The sequence below is a fragment of the Ambystoma mexicanum genome, chromosome 1q (genome assembly GCF_040938575.1).
Source record: "Ambystoma mexicanum isolate Mex_15411 chromosome 1q, UKY_AmexF1_1, whole genome shotgun sequence".
Taxonomy (NCBI): domain Eukaryota; kingdom Metazoa; phylum Chordata; class Amphibia; order Caudata; family Ambystomatidae; genus Ambystoma; species Ambystoma mexicanum.
Window position 1 is genome coordinate 265,225,953 of NC_090922.1, and position 22,631 is coordinate 265,248,583.

The following is a 22,631-nucleotide window of genomic DNA, read 5'->3' on the forward strand; positions in this document are numbered from 1 at the left end:
TGGATGGATACAATAGGTACATGTGAAACCATGGTACTGGTACATTTAAAACCCTGGCACCGTAAGGAAGATGGAGAACCACTACACACGTTGCAGGTCGGGAAGCGAGGAAGAAGCCAGGATGTAGCATGGAGCTCCAACCTGCACTGTCACAGGGAGCACAGAGATCAAAGATACGGTGCACAGGGGCCTGCAGCAGGAGACACTGTGAAGAGGACAAGGCAGAGAAGGTGTACCAAACAACAAACGGGATGCCAACAGAAGGAGGAGGTGCCCCATTGGAGAAACCGAAGAGCACAGAGAACGCTGAAGCCGGCACAAGAGATTGGTAAGCCCAGAGAGGGGAATTGGACCACTGGGGCACTTCACAGCATATACTGCATGCCAAGGAGAGACAGTGAGATTCACAGGGCGAACCTGAGCAAGGGAGCTAAGACACTGCAGGGAGTGCATTGCAGGGTGAAGCAAATGAAAGGGGGTCGAAGACCCAGTGTCTGAACAAGTCAGGCTGTTAGATGTGGAGAAAGCCATGGGACCCACACCCAATTATAAAGTGAGCATTGTGAAAGCCTCTCTATCCCTCCTGGCCTCTCGCTAACTGTGGCCACCATCTACAGCCCACTTGCCAGGTCGCCCTCTTCCTCTCTGAATAGGCCGACCTCTTGTCTCCTTGCCTGTACTTCTCAACTGCTCCTCCACGGAGATCTCAATATCCACCTGGATGCTTCTAATCCCTCCTCATGGCTTTTCCCCAAGCTCTGCAAAACTCTCTCTCTCTTTCCATTCTGCCCTCTGGCCTGACACACTCTGCTGGACATACTATGGATAGTCCCATCACCCTCTCTAACCCTCTCACCACTCTTCTCTCTTAGACTGACCACTTTCTACTCTCCTCTCAACTGAAACTCTCTGTCCCTCAGGCAGAGTCCCCCCACCCACAGCACTGCCACCTACCTTCTCGATTATTCGGCCTGTGAAGCGTGTGTCAGTGGATGCCTTTGCCTCTACTTTCTCCGCTCCTCCTACTCCTGCGAATGACTCACACCCTGACAAAGCCTCTTCTAATCTGCATCGTTCCATTTTCCAACACCCAGGACATCTTTGCCCTGTCATGAGAATCTGGCTGAAGCCTACCTCCAAGCCTTCCTCCAAGTGCCTGAGAGGAAGTGGAGGGCTTCGGGTGCATCCTCTGACAAACTGGACTGGCGCCTGCTCCAAGGGCAATACAGACTCTGTCCTGTCCAAGAAGAGAGCACACGTTCAAGCCTGTGTCTCTGCAGCCTCTAACAACACAGCAGAACTATTAAAATCTGCAAGGAACTGGCCAATCCTGTTGCAGTCTCTACCTCTCCTGGTCCCTCCCAGGCCCTCTGTACGGCTCTGGTCACTCACTTCTCAGTTGAAACTCAAGACATCCTGTCCTCTCGCTCCTCTTCCTCTCCCTCTTCCTTTCTCGGCCCACCTTTGACCATCTCTCCCTCTCCTCCTTCTTTCTCCTCTTTCTCTCTGACAACACCTGACAGGGTTTCTATACAAGTCTGATATATGGAAGTGTCATACAAACAGGTGCTCCCTTGCTCCTACAGAACCACAAAGGACCATATTGACTCCCTTGCTCCAGCCTTGGCCGATTTCTGTAATCACCGTTCTCCAGCATGGGGTCTGGCATGGATTCACATGCTCATGAATATTCCCCGTCGTCAGGCTGGGAATCCTCGGTAAAGAAAAAACCAGTATCAGTTTCGTTTCTGATCTGTCTTTCGTAGTAATAACCAATCACTGGTCTCTGCGTCATACTGACCACAGCCAATGACTGCCCTCTACCTAAGCACCGCCTCTGGCAGCCATCTTCAGATTTTTACCGCACGTTCATGTGTTGGGATCCTCGTGCTATTGCTCTCGAGCGTTAGTGCTATTTTTTCGCGCTTTTTCACAAAAACTTCGATTCTTTCGGTCAAAAGAGCCTCAAGCTCCACCGATCCTACATCCGATCAACGGGGACCCGTGTCGGATTCATCTGTGCCCCTCAAGGGTGAAGATTTCGTCGAGCTACACTTCGGAGGACTCCAGAAGCTTCTCAGGCCCGGTCTCGGAGATGGCCCAGGAGAAGGGAAGCTCGACGCCCGGAAAGCTGTTCAGGGCCTGCCCTGGATGCCAGCTGCAGAACGTCTTCAAGGAGGACGAACACTCTTTCTGCCTTTACTGCCTTCATGGGGACAAGACGCACGTGGAGAAGGACTGTGCGTTTTGCGGCAACATGTCGGAACGGACCATGAAGGACCGCCATCAACGTCTCGCCAGCTGGCTGGAGGGTAAGAGCCCGTCTGGCGAGAAGAAGAAGAAATCTGAGCGGTCTTCTAAGACCTTTGAGGGCGCCCCGGCGACGGGGGCCCAACATAAGGCCAAGCACCGCGAGTCCGCTGGCACCGGGAGCGCCGAACGGTCGGGCTCTACGGGCGCCAGGCAGGGCGCACCCTCCCCGGCACCATCAACCACGAGCCAACGCTCTGGGTCGGGTAAGAGGAAGGCCGAGCACCCGGCGAAGCTCCTGGAGAGACCCCGGTCGAGCTCTAAGGCAGAGGAGGAGCGTGGCAGTGCCCCCTCCCTCAAGGATAAGGCGGTGAGCGCACCTAAGGTGGTGAAGGCCTTGATCCATTCGACCAAGCCCTCTATCGAAACGGTCGCGGCGGCCCTGGCCCAGCCTGTGGAGGCTGCACCAGTGGTGGCGGCCTCGGGGCCCAGAATCTCCCTGCCTCCTCGGAGGGAGTCTTCTTTCGTGCCCATCGATAGGACCCCCGTGAAACCCTCCGTGGGGAAGAAGGGGGGGCAGGGCGTCGTCGTAGATTCGGCCTCAACCTCAGAAGAGGAACTGATCGAGGTCTTAAGCCACGGCCTAGGCGTGGAACAAGACCAGCCCGTCGGAATGGGCCCCGACGCAGGTGACGACGACGACATCGTCGAGGATACCGACGGGGCCCCTGCTCGCCCGTCGGATTCCCCTCTGCCAGCGCCGCAAGACAACTCAGCGGCCATTTTGTTGGCTATACAGTCCTTATGCTCCGAGATAAGGACGAGACTACCGTTACCGACGGAGGAACCTCTCCCGTCGGGGGATCCAGAACCGGGACCTTCTGGTGTTCCCCCTACCAAGAAAAGAAGGATCCATCCACCGCCTCCTTTTCAACCGTCGCGCCCCGTCCAGCCCTCCTCCCCGTCCACCCGAGGGGATGATACGGGGACTGACACGGCAGCGACGGGTACGGACGACGAGGCATACGACGAGGATTTTCCGTCGTCGCCTCCCCCCAGGGCTTCTCCGCCCGACGAGATTGGATCGTTCCACTCAATGATCGCCAGGGCATCCGAGCTTTTCCAACTCTGCCCTGAGGAGAAGAAAAAGGAAGGCTTCCTTTACCAACGGCGCGAGACCAAGAGGAAGACGGTCCTCGCAGTGCCTCTGTTGGACGACATTTGGGATGAGGGCCTTTCCCTCCTCAAGAACCCTTCCACGACGCCAGCGAAAAGAGACCGGTACGAGAAAAAGTACCGGGTCCCGGACTCGGCCCCCCTATGCCTCCGGGCGCAGCCTACCCCGGACTCCGTCGTCTCCGCGGCAGCCAGGAAGAAAGCGGGGGGGGGGTGCGGCCTCCACGTCGACTTCCCCGCCGGACGGCGAGGGAAAGAAATTGGATGCCATGGGACGCAGAGTCATCTCGTCGGCGGCGACGACGATTAAAGCGGCCAACGCCTTGGCTATCGTGGCCCGCTACGACAGGGAACTCTGGTACAAGATAGCTCCCCTGCTGGATTTTCTGCCGGACGACAAGAGGGCGGAGGCCCTTGAGATCCTGCAGGAAGGTGAGGTGGCCTCGGACCACGCCATCACCGTGGCGACGGACATCGCCGACACTGGGTTCCGCCAGATGGGCAACGGCGTTTGCCTTCGACGTCGCGGATGGCTCAAGGCTACGGACTTTCGGCAGGACGTCCAGACCAGGGTCCTGGACATGCCCTTCGACGGGAACAACCTGTTTGGGAAGACAGTGGACGATTCCCTTCAGGCCATCAAGGCGGATACTGAGACGGCCCGGGCCCTTGGAGTACTGCAGCAACGGCGGACGCCCTTTCGGAGCGGCGGAGGCAAGGGCGCCTCCAAAGGTTCCGGCGGCGGTTTCGCTTCCTACCGTCAAGCGGCCCGCTCGTCGTCGCAAGAGGCCTACAGAGGACGAGGCAAGTCTGGCGGCCCCCGCCGTCGTCGCCAAGGAGGCCAAGGCGGCAAGGCCGCGTCCAAGCAGGATTGAACCGGCCGTGGGGTCGGGCCCCCACCGAAGCACCCCGGTGGGAGGCCGGCTGGCGGGCTTCGTCAGCGTGTGGGAGTCCATCTCCACCGACCGTTGGGTGCTGGACGCCCTGGCCCGGGGCCACGCGCTCGAGTTTCAAAGAAGGTGCCCGCGCGTCCCCCCCGTGGCCAGGAAAGAACTTCACGTCCCTCAACTTCTCCTGGAGGTAAAGGCGATGCTCAGAAAGGGCGCCATCGAACTCGTCCCAAAGAGGCTTCGGGGCTCCGGAGTCTACTCGCGTTACTTCCTCGTGAAGAAGAAGACGGGAGGATGGCGCCCCATCCTGGACCTGCGACGCCTGAACAAGTTCATCAAGGCGCAGAAGTTCCGGATGGTCACCCTCCAGCACGTCCTGGGTCAGCTGGAGGAAGGAGACTTCCTATCGTCGTTGGATTTGGAGGATGCCTACTTCCACATTCCCATCCTAAAGGGGCACCGAAAATTCCTCAGATTCGTGGTCCAAGGGCGTCATTACCAGTTCAAAGCCCTTCCCTTCGGACTGCGGTCGGCACCCAGGGTTTTCACCAAGTGCCTCGCACCGGTGGCGGCGCAGCTGCGCCGCGAGGGGATTCACGTCTACCCCTACCTGGACGACTGGCTCATCCGCGCCAAGACGAGGGAGCTCGCCGTGGTCCACACGGCAAGGACCGTCCAACTCCTCACGGACCTGGGATTCTCCGTGAACTACGCCAAATCCCACCTGGTGCCCGCGCAAGTCGCACTGTTTCTGGGAGCGAGGCTCGACACAGTGTCCCTTCTGGCCTCCCCGTCGGAGGAGAGGACCAGGACCATCTTGGGCAAGGTGCAACGGATGTTGGTGGCCGACGCGGCCAAGGTGAGGTCCATCAAGTCCCTCCTCGGGATGATGTCTTCCTGCATCTACCTCATTCCCATGTGCAGGCTCCGGATGCGCCCGTTGCAAGAGTTCCTGGATGCGCGCTGGATCCAGACGACGGGCAGCTTCGAGGAAAGGATCAAGCTCGACGAGAGTTTCCGACGAGCGATACGGTGGTGGGGCACCCGCGCGCATCTGACGGCGGGCATGGACTTCCAGACCCCAGCCCACCAGGTGACTGTGACCACGGATGCCTCCCTAGAAGGGTGGGGAGCGCACACCGAAAATCTGCACGCAAGGGGACTCTGGCTCCCGACGGAGAAGTCCCTGCATATCAACGTCCTGGAGCTCCGTGCAGTGTTTTGGGCCCTCAGGTCCTTCCTTCCGTCCCTCAAGGGCAAGGTGGTGAGGATCTTCACCGACAACACCACCACCATGTTTTACATCAGGAAACAGGGCGGAACCAGGTCCCCAGCGCTGTCCAAGGAGGCGCAGGACCTGTGGCATTGGGCCGTCGCCCAAGGGATTCTTCTGGTGCCGTTTCATCTGGCAGGGATAAAAAACACCATCGCCGACTCACTCAGCAGGGAGCTGCGCTCGTGCCACGAGTGGGAACTACGGCAGGATCTGGTGGATCGCCTCTTCCGACGGTGGGGCACACCCCAGATCGACCTGTTCGCGACGGCGACGAACACCAAGTGCCGGAGGTTCGCCAGCAGGTTTCCCCAGACGAGGAGCATGGGCGATGCTTTCTCGTTCCCCTGGGAGGGCCTGTTCCTCTACGCGTTCCCTCCCTTGCCTCTGCTAATCCGGCTCGTCAACCAGCTCAAGAGGTCACGGTGCAGGATGATCCTCGTCGCACCTGCGTGGCCGAGGCAGATATGGTTCCCGGACCTTCTGGACTTGTCGGCGTCCCCGCCAATCAAGCTGCCGGCGGACGCGGATCTACTCTCCAGGGAAGGAGGCGCCATCCTCCACCACGACCCGAAGTCGCTGAACTTGCAGGCCTGGCTCCTGCAGCGCTAGAGTTTGGAGGATACGACATACCGGCCGACTGCAGAGAGGTTCTTGCAAAGGCCAGGGCGTCCTCGACTCTTAAATGCTACGGACACAAATGGAAGAGGTTCTCTGTCTGGTGCCACGCACAGAAGATTAACCCTCTACGGATTACGGCTCCCCAAGTGCTGCCGTACCTGCTGACGCTGGCCAAAGCTGGTCTGGCACACGCGTCCATCAAGATTCATCTTGCTGCGATCTCCCGATACACCAGAACCACGGGCCGGACGTCCTTGTGGTCTCATCGTCTGGTGAAAGAGTTCATGAAGGGACTGTTCAGATCGTTCCCGCCGGTGAAGGCTCCGGCCCCGGCGTGGGAGCTCAACGTGGTACTGACCAAACTCATGGGACCTCCGTTCGAGCCTCTGCACTCGGCCCCGTTGAAGTTTCTATCGTGGAAAACAGCTTTTCTCGTGGCCATCACCTCCGCACGACGAGTGGGAGAGATCCAGGCCCTTTCCTGCAAGGCCCCGTACTTGACTTTCCACGACACGAGGGTAGTGCTCAGGACGCACCCCTCCTTCATGCCCAAGGTACCGTCGGACTTTCATCTCAACGAACCCTTGGTGTTACCTGTGTTCTTCCCGTCGCCTTCGTCGCCGGCTGAGAGGACTTTGCACTCGCTGGATGTAGCTAGAGCGCTGAAGTTCTACGTGGACCGCACGAAAGGTTTTCGGAAGACGTCACAACTCTTTGTGAACTTTGGACCTGTCAATCAGGGGAAGGCTCTCTCGAAGGCTTCCATCTCCAGATGGCTCTCCGGCTGTATCATGTACTGTCACCGGTTGGCAAACCGACCGCTGCCTGGCCGTCCGAGAGCCCATTCCACCAGAGCGATCGCAGCTACCACGGCGTTCCTATCTGGTGTGCCCCTGCTGGACATATGCAGGGCTGCTACGTGGAGGTCGACGCACACCTTCACGAAATTCTACTGCGTCGACCGGGATTCCAGGGAGGAGTCCAGGGTCGGCCAAGCAGTGCTGCGCAACCTGTTCGCCTGAGGTGAGCCTGGTGAGGAGGTAAGATGCTTAATGTTGAGTTGATGTGATGCTTAATGTTGAGCCTTTGCCACCTCCCGTGGTTGTGCATGTGTGTACTGCTATGTATTCTTTATTCATGAGCATGTGAATCCATGCCAGACCCCATGCTGGAGAAGGAACAAGTTACTTACCTGTAACTGTTGTTCTCCAGCATGGGTCTGGCATGGATTCACATGCGAACCCTCCCGCCTACCCCTCTGCGGCTCTTCACTTGGTCATACTGCCACTTCACGTGCTTCCAAATCTGAAGATGGCTGCCAGAGGCGGTGCTTAGGTAGAGGGCAGTCATTGGCTGTGGTCAGTATGACGCAGAGACCAGTGATTGGTTATTACTACGAAAGACAGATCAGAAACGAAACTGATACTGGTTTTTTCTTTACCGAGGATTCCCAGCCTGACGACGGGGAATATTCATGAGCATGTGAATCCATGCCAGACCCATGCTGGAGAACAACAGTTACAGGTAAGTAACTTGTTCCTTTCGCCACTGGAACTACTGCTCTCCCCTTAAGCACTCCCTTGTGTACCTCCTCCTCAAGAAGCCATCTGCCTATTCTACCTGCCTGGCAAAATATCAGCCAATCTCCTTCACCCCTTTACTGGGCAAACTCTTGGAAAAGCTGGCCATCTCCCAGATTACTCTCCATACTGAATCTGTTGGTGGCCTTTATGACCATCAGTCTGGCTTCAGAGCTGCCAGAGGCACATAAACCTTGATTCCAGAATTCCTTCTGTCCTCATCCTGCTTGATCTTTCCTCTGCTTTCGACATAGTTAACCTTGCCATCCTGACCTCCTTTCTCTTGGACCACCCCTCCCAGGTCCATCATGGTCCCTTTCTCTCTGTCACCTCTCTCTCTCTCTACCTGTGGCGTTGCCCAGGGCTCTAAACTCTTACCCTGGTTTTTCAACGTCTACTTGGCCCCTTTGACACACCTGATCTCAATTTTTCAGTGTTAAGCGGATGACACTCAGCTTTCTTTCAGGCTCCCCTCAGCCTCCTCTCCTCTCTCGCTCACTCCTGACGGTCTATCTGCGATTCAGGATTGGTGCGCCTCCAGCCATCTCTGCCATAATGCCACTAAGACAGAGATTCTTCTCATTGGGACCCCTGCTTTCCCTCTCTCACTCTGGCTGCCCACCTTGGGCCCTCTTCCTTCACCTTCCTATGAGGCAAAAAACCTTGGCGTCCTCTTTGATGTGATGTGGCATTTATAACGCGCCTGTACACAAATGTTTCTAGGCACGACTAGACAAGGAGGGGGAAACAAGGGAGGACAAAATAACGATTTTACTAGGCCTTGTGTCATTCAGATCGCGCAAGTGCGGGGAAGAGGGAAGGAAGAAGCTCGAGGGGGGAGGTGAAGGGGGAAGTGCAGTTAACTCACAAGTGCAGCCAGCGGGTGAAGGGATTTTAGGGTTGCAGATACAGACCCTTAGGTGCTGGGGAGCCCGGAGGCAGTGCAAAAGGAACTGGACATGCAGGAACTTGGGCCCGAGTTCAGAGGGTGACCAGTGCGGACATCTCGGACATCGCCAAGAAGTACCACTACCAGCTGCACCTCCTCAAAGGGACTCTTCCCTTTCTCACTTTCCCCCAGAAGCTCACTGTCTCCAGAGCCCTGGTTCTCTCTAGGCTGGACTAATGCAACAGCCTCTTTCTCAATCTGCCTTCCTTTACTCTCCGCCCACTGCAACTAATCCAGAACAGTACTGCAAGACTTATCCTTGGCCTCAAGCCCAGGGACCTTATCTCTTCAGCCCTGAAATCTCTCCACTGGCTCCAGGTGGCTGAAAGGATTAGGTTCAAGACCCTTTGCATTGTCCACAAGGCTTTCTGGGGCCAGGGCCCGCACTAAATCCACCACTCGCTTACAAAATACCTTCCTTCTCGAGACCTTTGCTCAGGTACTTCCAACTCTCTAAGGGTTAGGCGCCTCTCCAGGCAGAGAGTAGGGGGTAGATCTCACTCCTCTGCAACTGCCTCTCTCTGGAATGGCCTCCCTGCCCCTCTCAAACTTGAACCGGACCAACTGAAGTTCCAGAAGCAGCTCAAAACTTTCCTCTTCCCCTCTGCTTTCTCTATCTCCCTCCCCTGCTGACCTACCTGTCTGCTATACCGACTGGTTGCTTGGCTACCCTCAGAGTCTCACTGGGTACCAGGCTCTGTCTTGATCAGTCACCCTTGCATGTACTGCCTCCAGGCCTACCATGTACTTAGGGGCTGTAACTTTAACCCTACAGTCCCCTTTTCTTATTGCACTACCCAGAGCCGCGCTGCCCTGGCTGCACTTACTGAGAACATTGCTGCCCTGTTTTCCACTCCTCTCTCCCCTGCACTTCCCTCCTCCCTTTCGCCTTGCACTTCTCGTTCTTGCACTTGCATGATCTGAATGACACTGGGCCTAGTAAGATTTTTGTCTTGTCCTCCCTCTGTCTTCCCGCGCATAGAAACACGTGTGTACAGGCGCGTTATGAATGACTTATCACATCAAAGCCCAGGCAAGAGAGTATACCAGGCAACCTTTTGCAAGTTTGGGACCAGCACTCAATTAGAAAGTGAATATTGTGAAAGCCCTGGCAGGAGAGTATACCAGGCAATGTGATTGCGAATGTGGGACCTGCACCCAAACGTTAAAGAGACTGTGCGAGTCAAGAAGGGGAAAGACAACCTCTTAGGTGTGTGAAATCCAGGGGAAGGCAACCATGCCCCCTGGATTTGGAATGTTGGATACATTGTGGAAGCCAAGAAGAGGAACAGAAACTCTTGACTGTGTGACATCCAGGGGAAGGCTATCATACCCACTGGATTGGAAAACTGCATGTTCTAAGGAGAGATATGTGATTGTTGTGAAAGACAAAGAGAGGAAGAGAACTCCCCCTTGACTGTGTGAAACCCAGGGCAAGGGAGCCATACCCTGTGTATTGGAAAATGTCATATTCTGAGAAAAAGAAGTATGATTGTGGAATTGTGAAAATCAAGAAGGGAAAGAATCCCCACCCCTTTAAATGTGGGAAATGCAGGGCAAGGGAACCATGCCCCCTGGGTTGGACAGTTGCAGATTGGGGAAAAGTAAAGTGAAGAAAGTAAGAAAGTCCTGGCAGGAGAATACACCAGGTGAATTGACTGTGAGACTGGGACTCATACTCTCATATATAATAGAGTGTGAATGTAAATAACTTTGAATGTGGCAAATCCAGGGGAAAGGGGAAGCATAGCCCTGGACTGTGAAAATAGGACATCGTGGAGAAGAAATCAAGGGAGGAACCATATCCCTTGAGCAATTGTGTTTGTAAACTATGAAGTTTCTAAAGAACTAAGTAGACGATAAATACCTCCTGAGAATTGTGAGTGTGAAATGAAAGTAATCTGAGAGACTCAGTGGAAGGGAACCACCTTCCGAGGTTTGTGGAACTTTGATTATTTATTTTTGCCACCTTTTGGAACATTGTGCTGGAACTTTGGAAAAAGCTACAGATGGCCAGTTTAAAGATTATATCCTTTTTTAACTGTACTTTGAGTTTAGCATGTAAGGGTCAGGTTAGGATTCTGCATACAGGACGGAGAACTCTTTAATTTTGGACATTCTGACACTGACATCCTTTAGTTTTCGTTGAGGCACGAAAACCCTTTGTAGTGAAAGAGCGAGATAGATCTTTCTCCAACCCTCTTTTTTCATTAATAAAAGTCTATAACAACCACCAGAATAAATCCTGTGTCCGAGTCTTATACCTGATTTCTTACAGAATCCTCAGTAACATTAAATCAGTTTTACTTTAAAGTTGAAAAAACTGCTTGTTGCTTGTATAGCCTATTGCTGTCACTTTGGGTCATACTGCCCCAGCCAACGACATCAGTCCTCCTTAACTCCACCCCTAGTTGCCATCTTCAGATTTTTATGGCACCTTTATGTGTTGGGAGTCCTTGTTGTTTCGCTCCACGAAATATTGTTATGTTATGTTACTTTGCATTTATATAGCGCCTTATGTACCATTGGTATGATCTCAAGGCGCTGGTTTGTTGAACGCCCTCGGGAACCGAAGTTCAAGTCAGTAGAGAGAGAGAGAGAGAGTCATAAGGTGCATGTGAGCACCAGATATGTGTGCAGCAGGTGTGGCATTCGTGTGATAGCTGCTTCTTAGAGGTAGGTGTGGTGGTTGGGAGATCAAGAGTATGTGTTCGTTCTGGTAGGTTGTTATCTAGACCGATTCTGGCTGTGTTAGGCTTGAGGAGAGCGAATAGGCTGGAGGGTGCGTAACCAGCTGTGTTTAGTTAGGATAATGTGGAGTATGAGGCAAGTGATGGTATGAGAACAGCTATACCCAATGGTGTCATAGTATTGCTGTGTTCTAGTTGAGTGATGGTGAAAGGAGAGAGTAAGCGTGGGGATGTGATATGGTGGTTTAGCATAGGTGCTTGTGATCAAGCTTTACCCATTCCATCATCCCACTTTCTCCGTTCCACCCACAAGTTTCACCCGTTACTTCTACATACATCATCCGTTCCGTCCTTCCACATACTTCACCCGTACCATCCATATTGACCTTTGTCCTACTTCTGAGAGCGTTTGTTTCATCATTTTATTCTTCCGTCACTTTCATGACTACCAGTAGCAGGCACCTGTTGCCGGTGAAGATCCAGACCATCGATGGATCTTCTTGCCATGTGAGGCCTTCTTCTCGATTTTGAGACCTTCTGCACATGGCCATGGTGGATACCAGCAAGAAAAGCCTGTTCAGGCCCTGCTCCAGGTGTTGCCTTATAAAGGTATTTGTGGACAAATGCCATGATAACTGCCTGTATCGCCTGCACCCGGACCATGATGTGGAGAACTGCTCCGTTTGCCGGTCCTTTTGCCAGTCCTTTTCACCAAAAAACACAAAAGGATCATCATCGAAGGTTGGTGACTTGGCTGGAAGAGGGTGGCAGGGTCTCTGACTTGGCCTCAGTCCAAAGTCATGCCTCTGCCAGGGTCGGCAGGCCTGTGGAATGTACTCCCGGTGCTAAGAGGTCGAGGTCATATGAGGACACTTCCCTTAGGAAGAAACCTAAGAAGGGACATAAATCGCATACCTCGACTACTGCCCCTGTCCCCCATCGACGACAACAGCGGCTGCCCGGGTGCGGTTTACTCCATCCATTTTGTCGACTACCCTGTCCACAATGACTGCGTCGGAGACCAAGACCACGACTACGACCTTGACTAAACTATCGTCTTCGTCTCATTCTGATGCAGAAAAAATACATCCATCGACATCCGCGATGGCGACACAGTTGATTAGCTGCACTCTTTCGACAAGCCACAGACACAAATCGTCTTTGACACCATCTTATTCGCCAATGACATTTGCTTTGATGACCCTGTCGACAATTCAGAGACCAGGATCTACCACGTCTTCATTAACGATTGCACCATCCACAATAGCCTCGGCTCTGTCTACTATTACCGTCACCAGGATTGCTTTGCCTCTGAGACCGGCATTAGCACCATTATCATCTACAGCACCGTTGATGACTGCACAGACGGGTGCCAGTAATCGCTTATTTTCCCAGGGGTGCGAGTGTAGAAAAAAGATGCCTCCAGCACTCTATTTGACACGCCCGAAATGTCACGAAATTTGACAGTTTTCACCCTGGACCCTGCTGTGTTAAAGACACCACCTGTCCAAATGCTGCAAGAGGGTAGCATATATGAAGAAAAGCCCCTGGAGGCTTTATTCTCTTACCAGGAAGATGTGGAAGGGTCACCTGGCCCAATTCTGCTAGCACTTCGTCAGCCAGTGCAAGCACCTGTTCTACCCACTACTATGCCTACAGTTCCCTTCGGAACACCACCGGCACCCAAGGGTATGTCACTAGACATACTGTCTACTTTGCAAACCTTGGTCACAGAATTGCTACAGTGTCTTCGGAGCCCTCCAGTGTTACTCTCACGACTTAACTCCACCACCTCGGCCTCCTCCACCAACACCTCAGTTGTTCTCTGTCTTAGTGGCAACCCTCGGGGACCCAGATACCAGTCCGGACACAGACACGTACCAGCATACATATACTAAGGATGAGTATCATGATCTGGTTCCAGCGGATAGGGAGGAGACCGCTGATCTTCTTTACCGAGATTCACCACCAGGTGAGACGGTTCGCACGTGCTGTGAAACTCCTCGACCACTTTCTGGAAAAACGGAGGAAGGAGGGTTTCCTATTTCAGAGGCATGAAGCCTCCAGAAAATCAGTTGCAGCCATCCCTATGCTTGATGACATCTGGGAGGATGGTTTGTTTGTTATGGAATATCCATTCTCTGCTCCTCCAAAAAAGAATTGCATGGAGAATAAATGTATAAAGTTCTGGATACTACACCCGAGTGTACTCGTACTCAGCCATGCCGACTCTGTAGTTTCAGATGCAACAAGGAAGAGATCAGCCAACCCTTCTTCTCCATGCATGGTGCCACCGAACAAGGAAGGATGCTTTTGGGAAGCAGGTGATTACCATGGCCACCTCTGCCATTAAGGCAGCCAATTATCTAGCTATTCTCTTCTGATATGACAGGGAATTGTGATATTTGATTTCCTGCCGAATGATACACAGGCTGAAATGCTTGCCTTATTGCACGAAGGAGAGGCTGCGTCAGATCATGCCATCAGCATAGCCCTAGATATAGTTGACACTGGTTTCAACTAGATTGTTAATGGAGCGGTGCTGAGGCACCACGGGTGGTTAGAATCCACCATCCTGAAGCACAGTCAAAAGTCATAGACATGCCCTTTGATGGAGTGGACCTCTTTGGGAAAAAAGGTTGACAAGACCCTTTAGGCAATCAAGGCAGACCCGGATACAGCCCATTACCTAGGCACCCTGCAGCAGCGGAGACAGTCCTTTTGATCCATTAGGGGCCAATTCTCCAGAACCTCCAGGGATTATCGACCCTCAAACCGCCAACCATCTTGAACTACTTCGCAGGAGACATACCGAGGGAGGTTGCAAGTGTATAGAGGTATGCAGCGAAGGTGCAGAGCTTCCACCTGCACGCAAACTCCCAAGCAAGCTTGACCATCATCAGGACCCAGGCCCCACTTCAGCACCCCAGTGGGAGGCCAGTTGTAGCAGTTTGTTGATCAATGGCGCAACATCTCCAACCACAAATGGGTGCTCAGCATTGTTTGCCAGGGTCACACTCTCGGATTTCTGGGCAAATGCCCTTCTACTCCACCAATAAAGAAAAGGAAACAACATCTGCCCCTCCTCTTATAGGAAGTTTGGACCCTGGTAAAAAATAAAGGTGGCTATGGAAGCTGTTGCTGTACTCCAGTTACTTCCTGGTGAGAAAATGTCTGGTGGGTGGGGACCCATTCTCGATCTCAGACAGCTCATCAAGTTCCTAAAACCGCAAAGGTTCTGCTTGGTCACGCCACAACATGTTCTCGACCAGCTAGAACAGGAAGACTTCCTTTCCTCCCTGGACTGGGAGGATGCCTACTTCCACATCCTCATACATCGCACAGATACTTCCTTCGCTTTCTGGTACAAAGCATGCATTACCAGTTCAAAGCTCTACCTTTCGGCCTAAAATCAGCGCCAAGAGTCTTCACAAAATTCCTAGTTCCGGTGGCTACCCATATCCACTGCACAGCCATCTACATCTACCCCTAAGTAGATGACTGGCTAATGCGTGCCCCCTCACGGCCACTAACACTGCAGCACACCACAGAGACCATCCGATGCGTCACTTCTCTGGGATTCTCCATCAACTTTCTGAAGTCATGCGTATCGCCATCTCAGAACACTCTGTTCCTAGGTTTATGACTCAATGCACTGTCATGTCTGGCTACCTCCTTGGAGGAAAGGGTCAGCGCCATTCTCCACAAGATTCAGCAGCTGTCCACGCTACAGGTTACCAAAGTCTGTTCCATCAAATCACTGTTAGCGATGATGTCTTCTTGCATCCCTTGGTTCCTCACTGCAGACCGCATATGAGGGTTCTCCAGAAGTTTCTGGATGCTAGGTGTCAGCAAGGGTCGGGCTCCTGGAACGACAAGATCACCCTCACTCCAATGCTCCCGCTGACTCTCCATTTGTGGAATCATCGCAAGCACCTCACGCAGGGCGCTCCCTTTCACCTCCTGACACATCAGATCACTTAAACAACAGATGGCCCCCTGGAGGGGTGGGGAGCCCACACAGGCCAATACCACACCAATGGCATATGGCAGTCACAAGAAAAGGCACAACAAATAAACAAATGTCCTGGAGCTACGAGTGGTGCTCTGGGCCCTCAAGTCCTTCAAACCCCAACTACAGGGCAAGGTGGTGCGCATATTCACCGACAACACGACCACCATGTTCTACATCAGGAAGCCGGGTGAAACCTGCTCTCCCATACTGTGCAAGAAAGTGCAAGCGCTGTGGAAGTGGGCCTTATCACACAGCATGTTTCTCATTCTGTGTCATCTGACAGGGATCCACAATACCATTGCAGATTCCCTCAGCAGGGAGCTATGATCCTGCCATGAATGGGAGCTTCAACAGAGCCAAGTTCTTCTCTTCTCAAAGTGGGGTCACCCACAGATCGACTTGTTCACCACAGTGGGCCACTCCATGTGCCCCCGGTTTGCCATCTGATATCCTCAAGTGCGGAGCCTAGGGCACGCCTTCTCGATCCCCTGGGAGGACCCATTTCTCTATGTATTCCCTCCAATTCCGCTTCTACTGTGATTGCTAAATACACTCAAACAAAATCACTGCCGTATGGTCCTCTGGCATGGCCCTGTCAGATTTAGTACTCCGACCTCCTTCATCTGTCGGTGGACCCTTGCGTCAAGCTACCTCTCTATTGGGCCTGCTCTCCAGAGACGGAGTGTCTGTTCTGCATCATGACACAGCCTCCCTGAAGTTGACCACTTGGCTCCTGCAGCCCTAGAATTTGGACAGTTTGCATTACCTTTAAAATGCAGAAAGATTCTGGCAAAGGCTAGAGCTCCATCTACTCTATCCTGCTACAAGCACAAGTGGAAGTGCTTTACTATATGGTGTCATTCTCAACAAATCAACCCTCTTCGCATTTAGGCTCATCAAATCCTGCCATATCTTCTGTCATTGGCGGAAGCAGAGCTTGCACACGCATCCATTAAAGTCCATTTTGTGGCTATCTCTCGCATTACTTGCACAGCTGGAAAGCCTTCCCTGTGTTCTCTGTGACTGATTATGGAGTTCCTTGAGTGTCTGTTCCGGACATTCCCTCCGGTAAAGGCCGTAGCACCCGCGTGGGAGCTTAATGTGGCTCTCTCCAAGTTAATGGGTCCTCCATTTCAGCCTCTACACCAGGCTCCGTTAAAGTTTATATCAGGGAATATCGCTTTTCTGGCGGCTATTACTACAGCCAGACATGTTGGAGGAACTACAGGTTCTCTCCTGCAAGCCTCCATACTTGACTTTTCACCAGTCCATGGTGGTGCTACGCACTCATCCCTCCTTCATGCCAAATGTTCCAGCAACTTTTCACCTAAATGAGCCTCTGGTTCTGCCTGTACTCCTTGGCTCTTCCGCCTCTCCTGCAGGGATGGCATTGCACTCGCTGGACCTTGTTCGTGCTTTGACGTTTTCTATTGCACACACGAAAGACTTTCGCAGAACTTCACATGTTTTTGTCACATTTGAACCTGCTGAGCGAGGAAAGGCCCGTTCGAGGCTTCCATTTCCAGGTGGCTATCTGGCTGCATCTTCCATTGTCATCGGCTTGCAAACAGGCCTCTACCACTTAGACCAAGGGCGCATTCCACCAGGCTGTGGCTTCTATTGCAGCATTTCTTTTTGGTGTTCCCTGCTTGGAATCTGCAGGACTGCTGCATGAGGGATTCTAAGGAGGAGTCCTGTGTTGTTCAGGCAGTGCTTTGCAACCAATTTGTTTAAGGTGTGTGGTCCAGCAGTGAGTTTCCATTGCTTCTGTAGAGCTGTACCACCTCCCATTGGTCGTGTATGTATCCTGCTGTGTAATCGTATTCATAATCATGTGAATCCATGAAAGATCCAATGCTGGAGAATGAACAAGTTACTTACCTGTAACTCCTGTTCTACAGCATTGGTATCTTTCATGGATTCACATGCAACCCTCCCTCCTACCCCTCTATGGCTCTCTTCTTGGTTCCTACTAACACATTACGTGAACTTACATATCTGAAGATGGCCACCATTGGTGGAGCTAACGAGGACTGATATCATTGGCTGGGGCAGTATGACCCAAAGTGATAGCAATAGCTATATAAATTACAAGCAGTTTTTTAAACTTTAAAGCAAAACTGCTTTAATATTACCGAGGATCTGCAGGCTGATGACAGGAAATATTCATAAGCATGTGAATCCATACAATATACCAATGCTGGAGAACAGGAGTTACAGGTAAGTAACTCGTTCCTTATTTTTCTCAAGCTTTTTCCTAGTTTAAATGCTTCTTCCACAATTCCACACTTCTGACAAAGTCCACTTTTATTTGGTGACTGGCTAGGAGACAGTTAGAAAGGCCTTAGAAGAATATTTGGCTGGCAGTTAGCCAGTTAGTCGTCATGAGACAAGAAAGAGCAAGAAATGGATATAGCTGAAACAGGGCTGGTGATAGAATTCGGCAATTCTAGGCAATTTCATAGACATGCACAAGCAGAGGTGGATCGGAAACTACAATTGTGGACCTAAAAACCTCAAACTTGGTGCTAAAGTAAGGTGCCACTAAAATGTGATTTCCTTAGGTTGGCATACATTCTTCCACTAGCCTTGACTAGAGACTGTGGATGCATCCCCTATCTCACCTAGAATTGGTGGATATTTTGAGCCCTTCTCACTTGTGCAGTCCCACATTTGGAGATATGAAGGGTGTGTCTGTGTCAGGAGAAGGAATGGCTGAATGCCTCTGAACTTACCGCCTGGTCACCGTCCTCATGCCCTCCAACCAAACACGTTGTGCCTTGTCTGAACAGAGTGTGCACCAGGAATGTACAGCCTTTTGCACCCTGGAACAGAAAACGAGCCAACTGTTATGGCATGGCTCTTGGTCCTAATAACATAATTTAAGAAGGGGTAGTTCATAAGCGCCAAGCACCCATCTTGTGGTTTTGTTGGCTAGCAATGATTAGGCAACTAAAGGAAGATAATAATAATGGCTTGTTTACTTTGGTGGGCAGGGTGGGTGGGGATGCGGATGGAGATAAGTGGACCCACATCAGCTTGGAAAAGGAAGTCATTGCAGGTATCAAGGTATCTTTAATAAACATAGTTGCACACGGAATCATGGACATATATAGTTGTCCATGTGGCTCCATGGTCATCACTCTTTGGTCACTGATTTTGGCCCATGGTACATTTGTTAATGGTCTGTCCATGATTCACAGTTATTTCCTGTCGGTTCATGTATTAGGGACGGTCATCTGTGGTTTTGCCGACCACACCTACCGGACCACCTTTTGTGTCACTCTTGTATGTGTGGGTTAATGGGGGGATTATGGAGTGGGAGAGAGAGAGGGTCGAGCTGACGAGGGGGGCTAGGTGAGAGCAGGAGTATGTGTGCCACCCCCATTAAAAATAAAATGTGGATTACCAACAGTAGTCGAACAAAAGGCAGTTGAGTTAAATGTGGTTGATGAAACCACATCGAACCTTTCCCTATTTTAACGTGAAGTTCCCTTTTAAACTTAATTAACAGTGCCTGTTAGTTGAATGCTACTTCAGTGGCGATTTCCACAGGGATCAGAGACAGACCATGATCAAATCTCAATTAAGGCCGTCCATACAGCCAGTGCACAACTGTGTTTGACTGTCCGCGTAGGTTGCTGATGGTTGTATGTGGAACTCACCACTGAAACAGGAATCAATTTACCAGTTTGCAAAAAGAAGATTTGTTTTTGCAGCTTTCTTGCGGGTTGACGAAATCATTGCACTCAGGTGGGTGAAAAATTGTCTAGATCAATTCCTTGGTTGCTATTCATCGAACACGCTCCTCTGTGAATGCACTAGCACAGCCACCCCCCTTGTCAGACTGAACCATGAATGGCTTGCTGTACTCAAGTTGTGAAAGGATTTCCTGACCTCCAACCAAAGATTTGTGCTTGATGTTAGGCTTAACGGGCTCAGCCATGTTGCTGAGCTCTTTTAGCAAATTACTCCTATGAACTTCACCTATGTGGGTAGACCATGACCCTCCCTGGTCTTAGGCACTGGCCAGTCCTTCATGGCCTCTGGTAAGGTGACTCTAGTACCTCCAGCAGGTGACCGTTCTTGACAATACGTCATTGGGTGGACGTAAGATGGTAAATTAATCTTTTTAGGAGTTTGGCAGGATTGTACCTAGATGTTGGAGGTACTGTCCGCACACCGTAGTGTGATATGGGTTTATACTGCAATAGGGATTCAGACTTGCAGCATCCACTTTGCCAATAGCTGGGTTATACCAAAAGCATTCTTCCTGAAAAGGGTGTGACACAATACTTCTGTTTTTCAACAGTGCCCCACTTTTTGCTGCCATTCGCACTGACACTGATGCATTGGTTACTCAGTTCCCTGGCCAAGGTTTAGGTGTTCAACGATTTTACAAACATCATTGATGAACATGCATTATAAGTTGTGAATGTGTGTCTCCAGTGGCGAGTGACAGGACACATGGAAATGTAATGGCAAATTATGGTGCATCACCACCGGAGTGGTCCCCTGGCGCTCTGGCGGCTCTGAAAAAAGGGAGGGCATGGGTGAGTTAGTGGGAATGAGCTGGAAAAGTGTTGGCAGTCTCAACCCGGTTAACTCCGTTGGCTGGGCTTGGGGTGTTATATGGTCGGTAGCCATCGTGTACTGTTGTGTGAGTCTATGTGTGGTTTGTTGTGTTGTTGCAGTGTAGAGAGGTTTGTGCAGATTGTTGTGTGTATAGGCTTGAGGTTGTGTTTGGTTAGAGTTTGAGAGGTGTATGCATAGGGGTGAAATTGTTAGTGGATTGGTTAATTGGCATAGCTAACATTCACATATCTATCTAAGTGTGGCACACACTAACATTCATATTTCTGTCTAGGCATGGCATTCCAGCTGTGGCCCCTGCCACCATCCACAATCCCATCTAGATGTGACTATGGCCAGTGTTTGCAATTCCAACCTAGTGTGGTACTTGCTGTCATTCACAGTATCATCTAGGTGTGGCCCATGCTGATATTCACGATCCTATCTAGATGTGAGGCACGCTAATGTCTAAGATTCCATCTAGGTGTGGCACATGCTGATATTCACGATCCTATCTAGATGTGAGGCACGCTAATGTCTAAGATTCCATCTAGGTGTGGCACATGCTGATATTCACGATCCTATCTAGATGTGAGGCACGCTAATGTCTAAGATTCCATCTAGGTGTGGCACATGCTGATATTCACGATCCTATCTAGATGTGAGGCACGCTAATGTCTAAGATTCCATCTAGGTGTGGCACATGCTGATATTCACGATCCTATCTAGATGTGAGGCACGCTAATGTCTAAGATTCCATCTAGGTGTGGCACATGCTGATATTCACGATCCTATCTAGATGTGAGGCACGCTAATGTCTAAGATTCCATCTAGGTGTGGCACATGCTGATATTCACGATCCTATCTAGATGTGAGGCACGCTAATGTCTAAGATTCCATCTAGGTGTGGCACATGCTGATATTCACTATCCTATCTAGATGTGAGGCACGCTAATGTCTAAGATTCCATCTAGGTGTGGCACATGCTGATATTCACGATCCTATCTAGATGTGAGGCACGCTAATGTCTAAGATTCCATCTAGGTGTGGCACATGCTGATATTCACGATCCTATCTAGATGTGAGGCACGCTAATGTCTAAGATTCCATCTAGGTGTGGCACATGCTGATATTCACGATCCTATCTAGATGTGAGGCACGCTAATGTCTAAGATTCCATCTAGGTGTGGCACATGCTGATATTCACGATCCTATCTAGATGTGAGGCACGCTAATGTCTAAGATTCCAACTAGGTGTGGCACATGCTGATATTCACGATCCTATCTAGATGTGAGGCACGCTAGTGGCACATGCTGATATTCACGATCCTATCTAGATGTGAGGCACGCTAATGTCTAAGATTCCATATAGGTGTGGCACATGCTAACAGTCACATTTCTATCAACGGTGTGGGACATGCTAACATTCACTTGTCTATCTTAGCGGTTTGAGTGTTTGAGCGGGGTTGGTGTAGGTGGAAATCTAGCCTACGAGTACTACTCGTATCAGAAGTTGCTGGATGCTCTATTTCTTTCAATTTGCTGTATCACTGCCAGGGATCTGCACATGTCAACTATCGGCGCCCAGAAGTGGCCAGGAACCCTCTGCCTCTTCTGAACAGAAAATCCACGAGACAAACGCCCCGCCTTCTAGCTTGCCCAAGGTGTCGCCACCTTTTAAAAACCAAACCATGTTCTCGAATTTGCACGCTGCAGAGATGAGCACTGGTCTTAAAGTCGTAACAGGTGACGTGTGTTTAAAGAAGTATAAAACTGACGTGTCTTTTTTTGATCTTTCAGCTAAGCCTGACTTCAGAGAAATCCGATCTTTCGCAGAGACTAAAGCAGACAGCATTGCAAAGCAGAGAGCGCAGGAGCTGCTTATTTACAACCGGAAGGGGCTAACCAGGGTCTATCCGAAAGGACAACGTGTTGACTCTTCGAACTATGACCCCTTCCGCCTCTGGATTTGTGGCTCCCAAATGGTAGCCCTCAATTTTCAAACTCCAGGTAAACTACTGCAATTGCTTGTCAACGTTGTGTATTTGTTTCATGACTTTTGGTTCTTGTAGATACTGGAGATCCCCGGCCGTGGATGTGTATGTAAGTTACTACAGTGAATATTGGGTATGTGCTTTCAAGTACATTAATTTCGGCAGGTTGGGCAGCATTGGAGATCTCAGACCACTTTCCCACTAACACGACTACTGAATGTGCTTTGTGAATTAGAGATGAACCAAGGACTGTGCTGTTTGTACACACTCTGTTTACAGTTGTTCTTTTGAAGCACACGGTAACGGTTGTATGTTCTTTGGCCGTATTTCTCTCTGATTTTCCTACCACACACTGTAGCCCTTGCTTGTATTTGTCTTTTTTATTTATTCGTTTCCTTACTTCCGTCATTTTTTAGACCTTGAGTGTTTAGGAAGGCAGAGTTCTGAACAGTTGTGCTTCCCTAAATAAACATGATCTCCTAAATTCTACCGTTAAAGGCCCAATTAGGACCACGTTGACACTCCCATTTCGTAGTTGGGTAAGGGTGGCACAGTCCCTGGTTCATAATGTGGGCATCCTTTTACAAGTCTTGGGAGAAGAAATTATGCATAAAAAACATG

At 51.0% G+C, this 22,631-nt stretch overlaps 1 protein-coding gene across 2 annotated transcripts in view; it reads left to right on the top strand.

Annotated features, from left to right (window-relative positions):
- The window catches only part of PLCG2 (phospholipase C gamma 2), a 953,330-nt gene that overhangs the window by 844,934 nt on the left and 85,765 nt on the right, over nucleotides 1-22,631 (top strand). For both annotated transcript variants that reach the window (XM_069638435.1, XM_069638443.1), the window contains exon 27: nucleotides 21,817-22,026. In XM_069638435.1, the coding sequence (XP_069494536.1) occupies nucleotides 21,817-22,026 (210 nt within the window). The remainder of the gene's footprint in view (nucleotides 1-21,816; nucleotides 22,027-22,631) is intronic.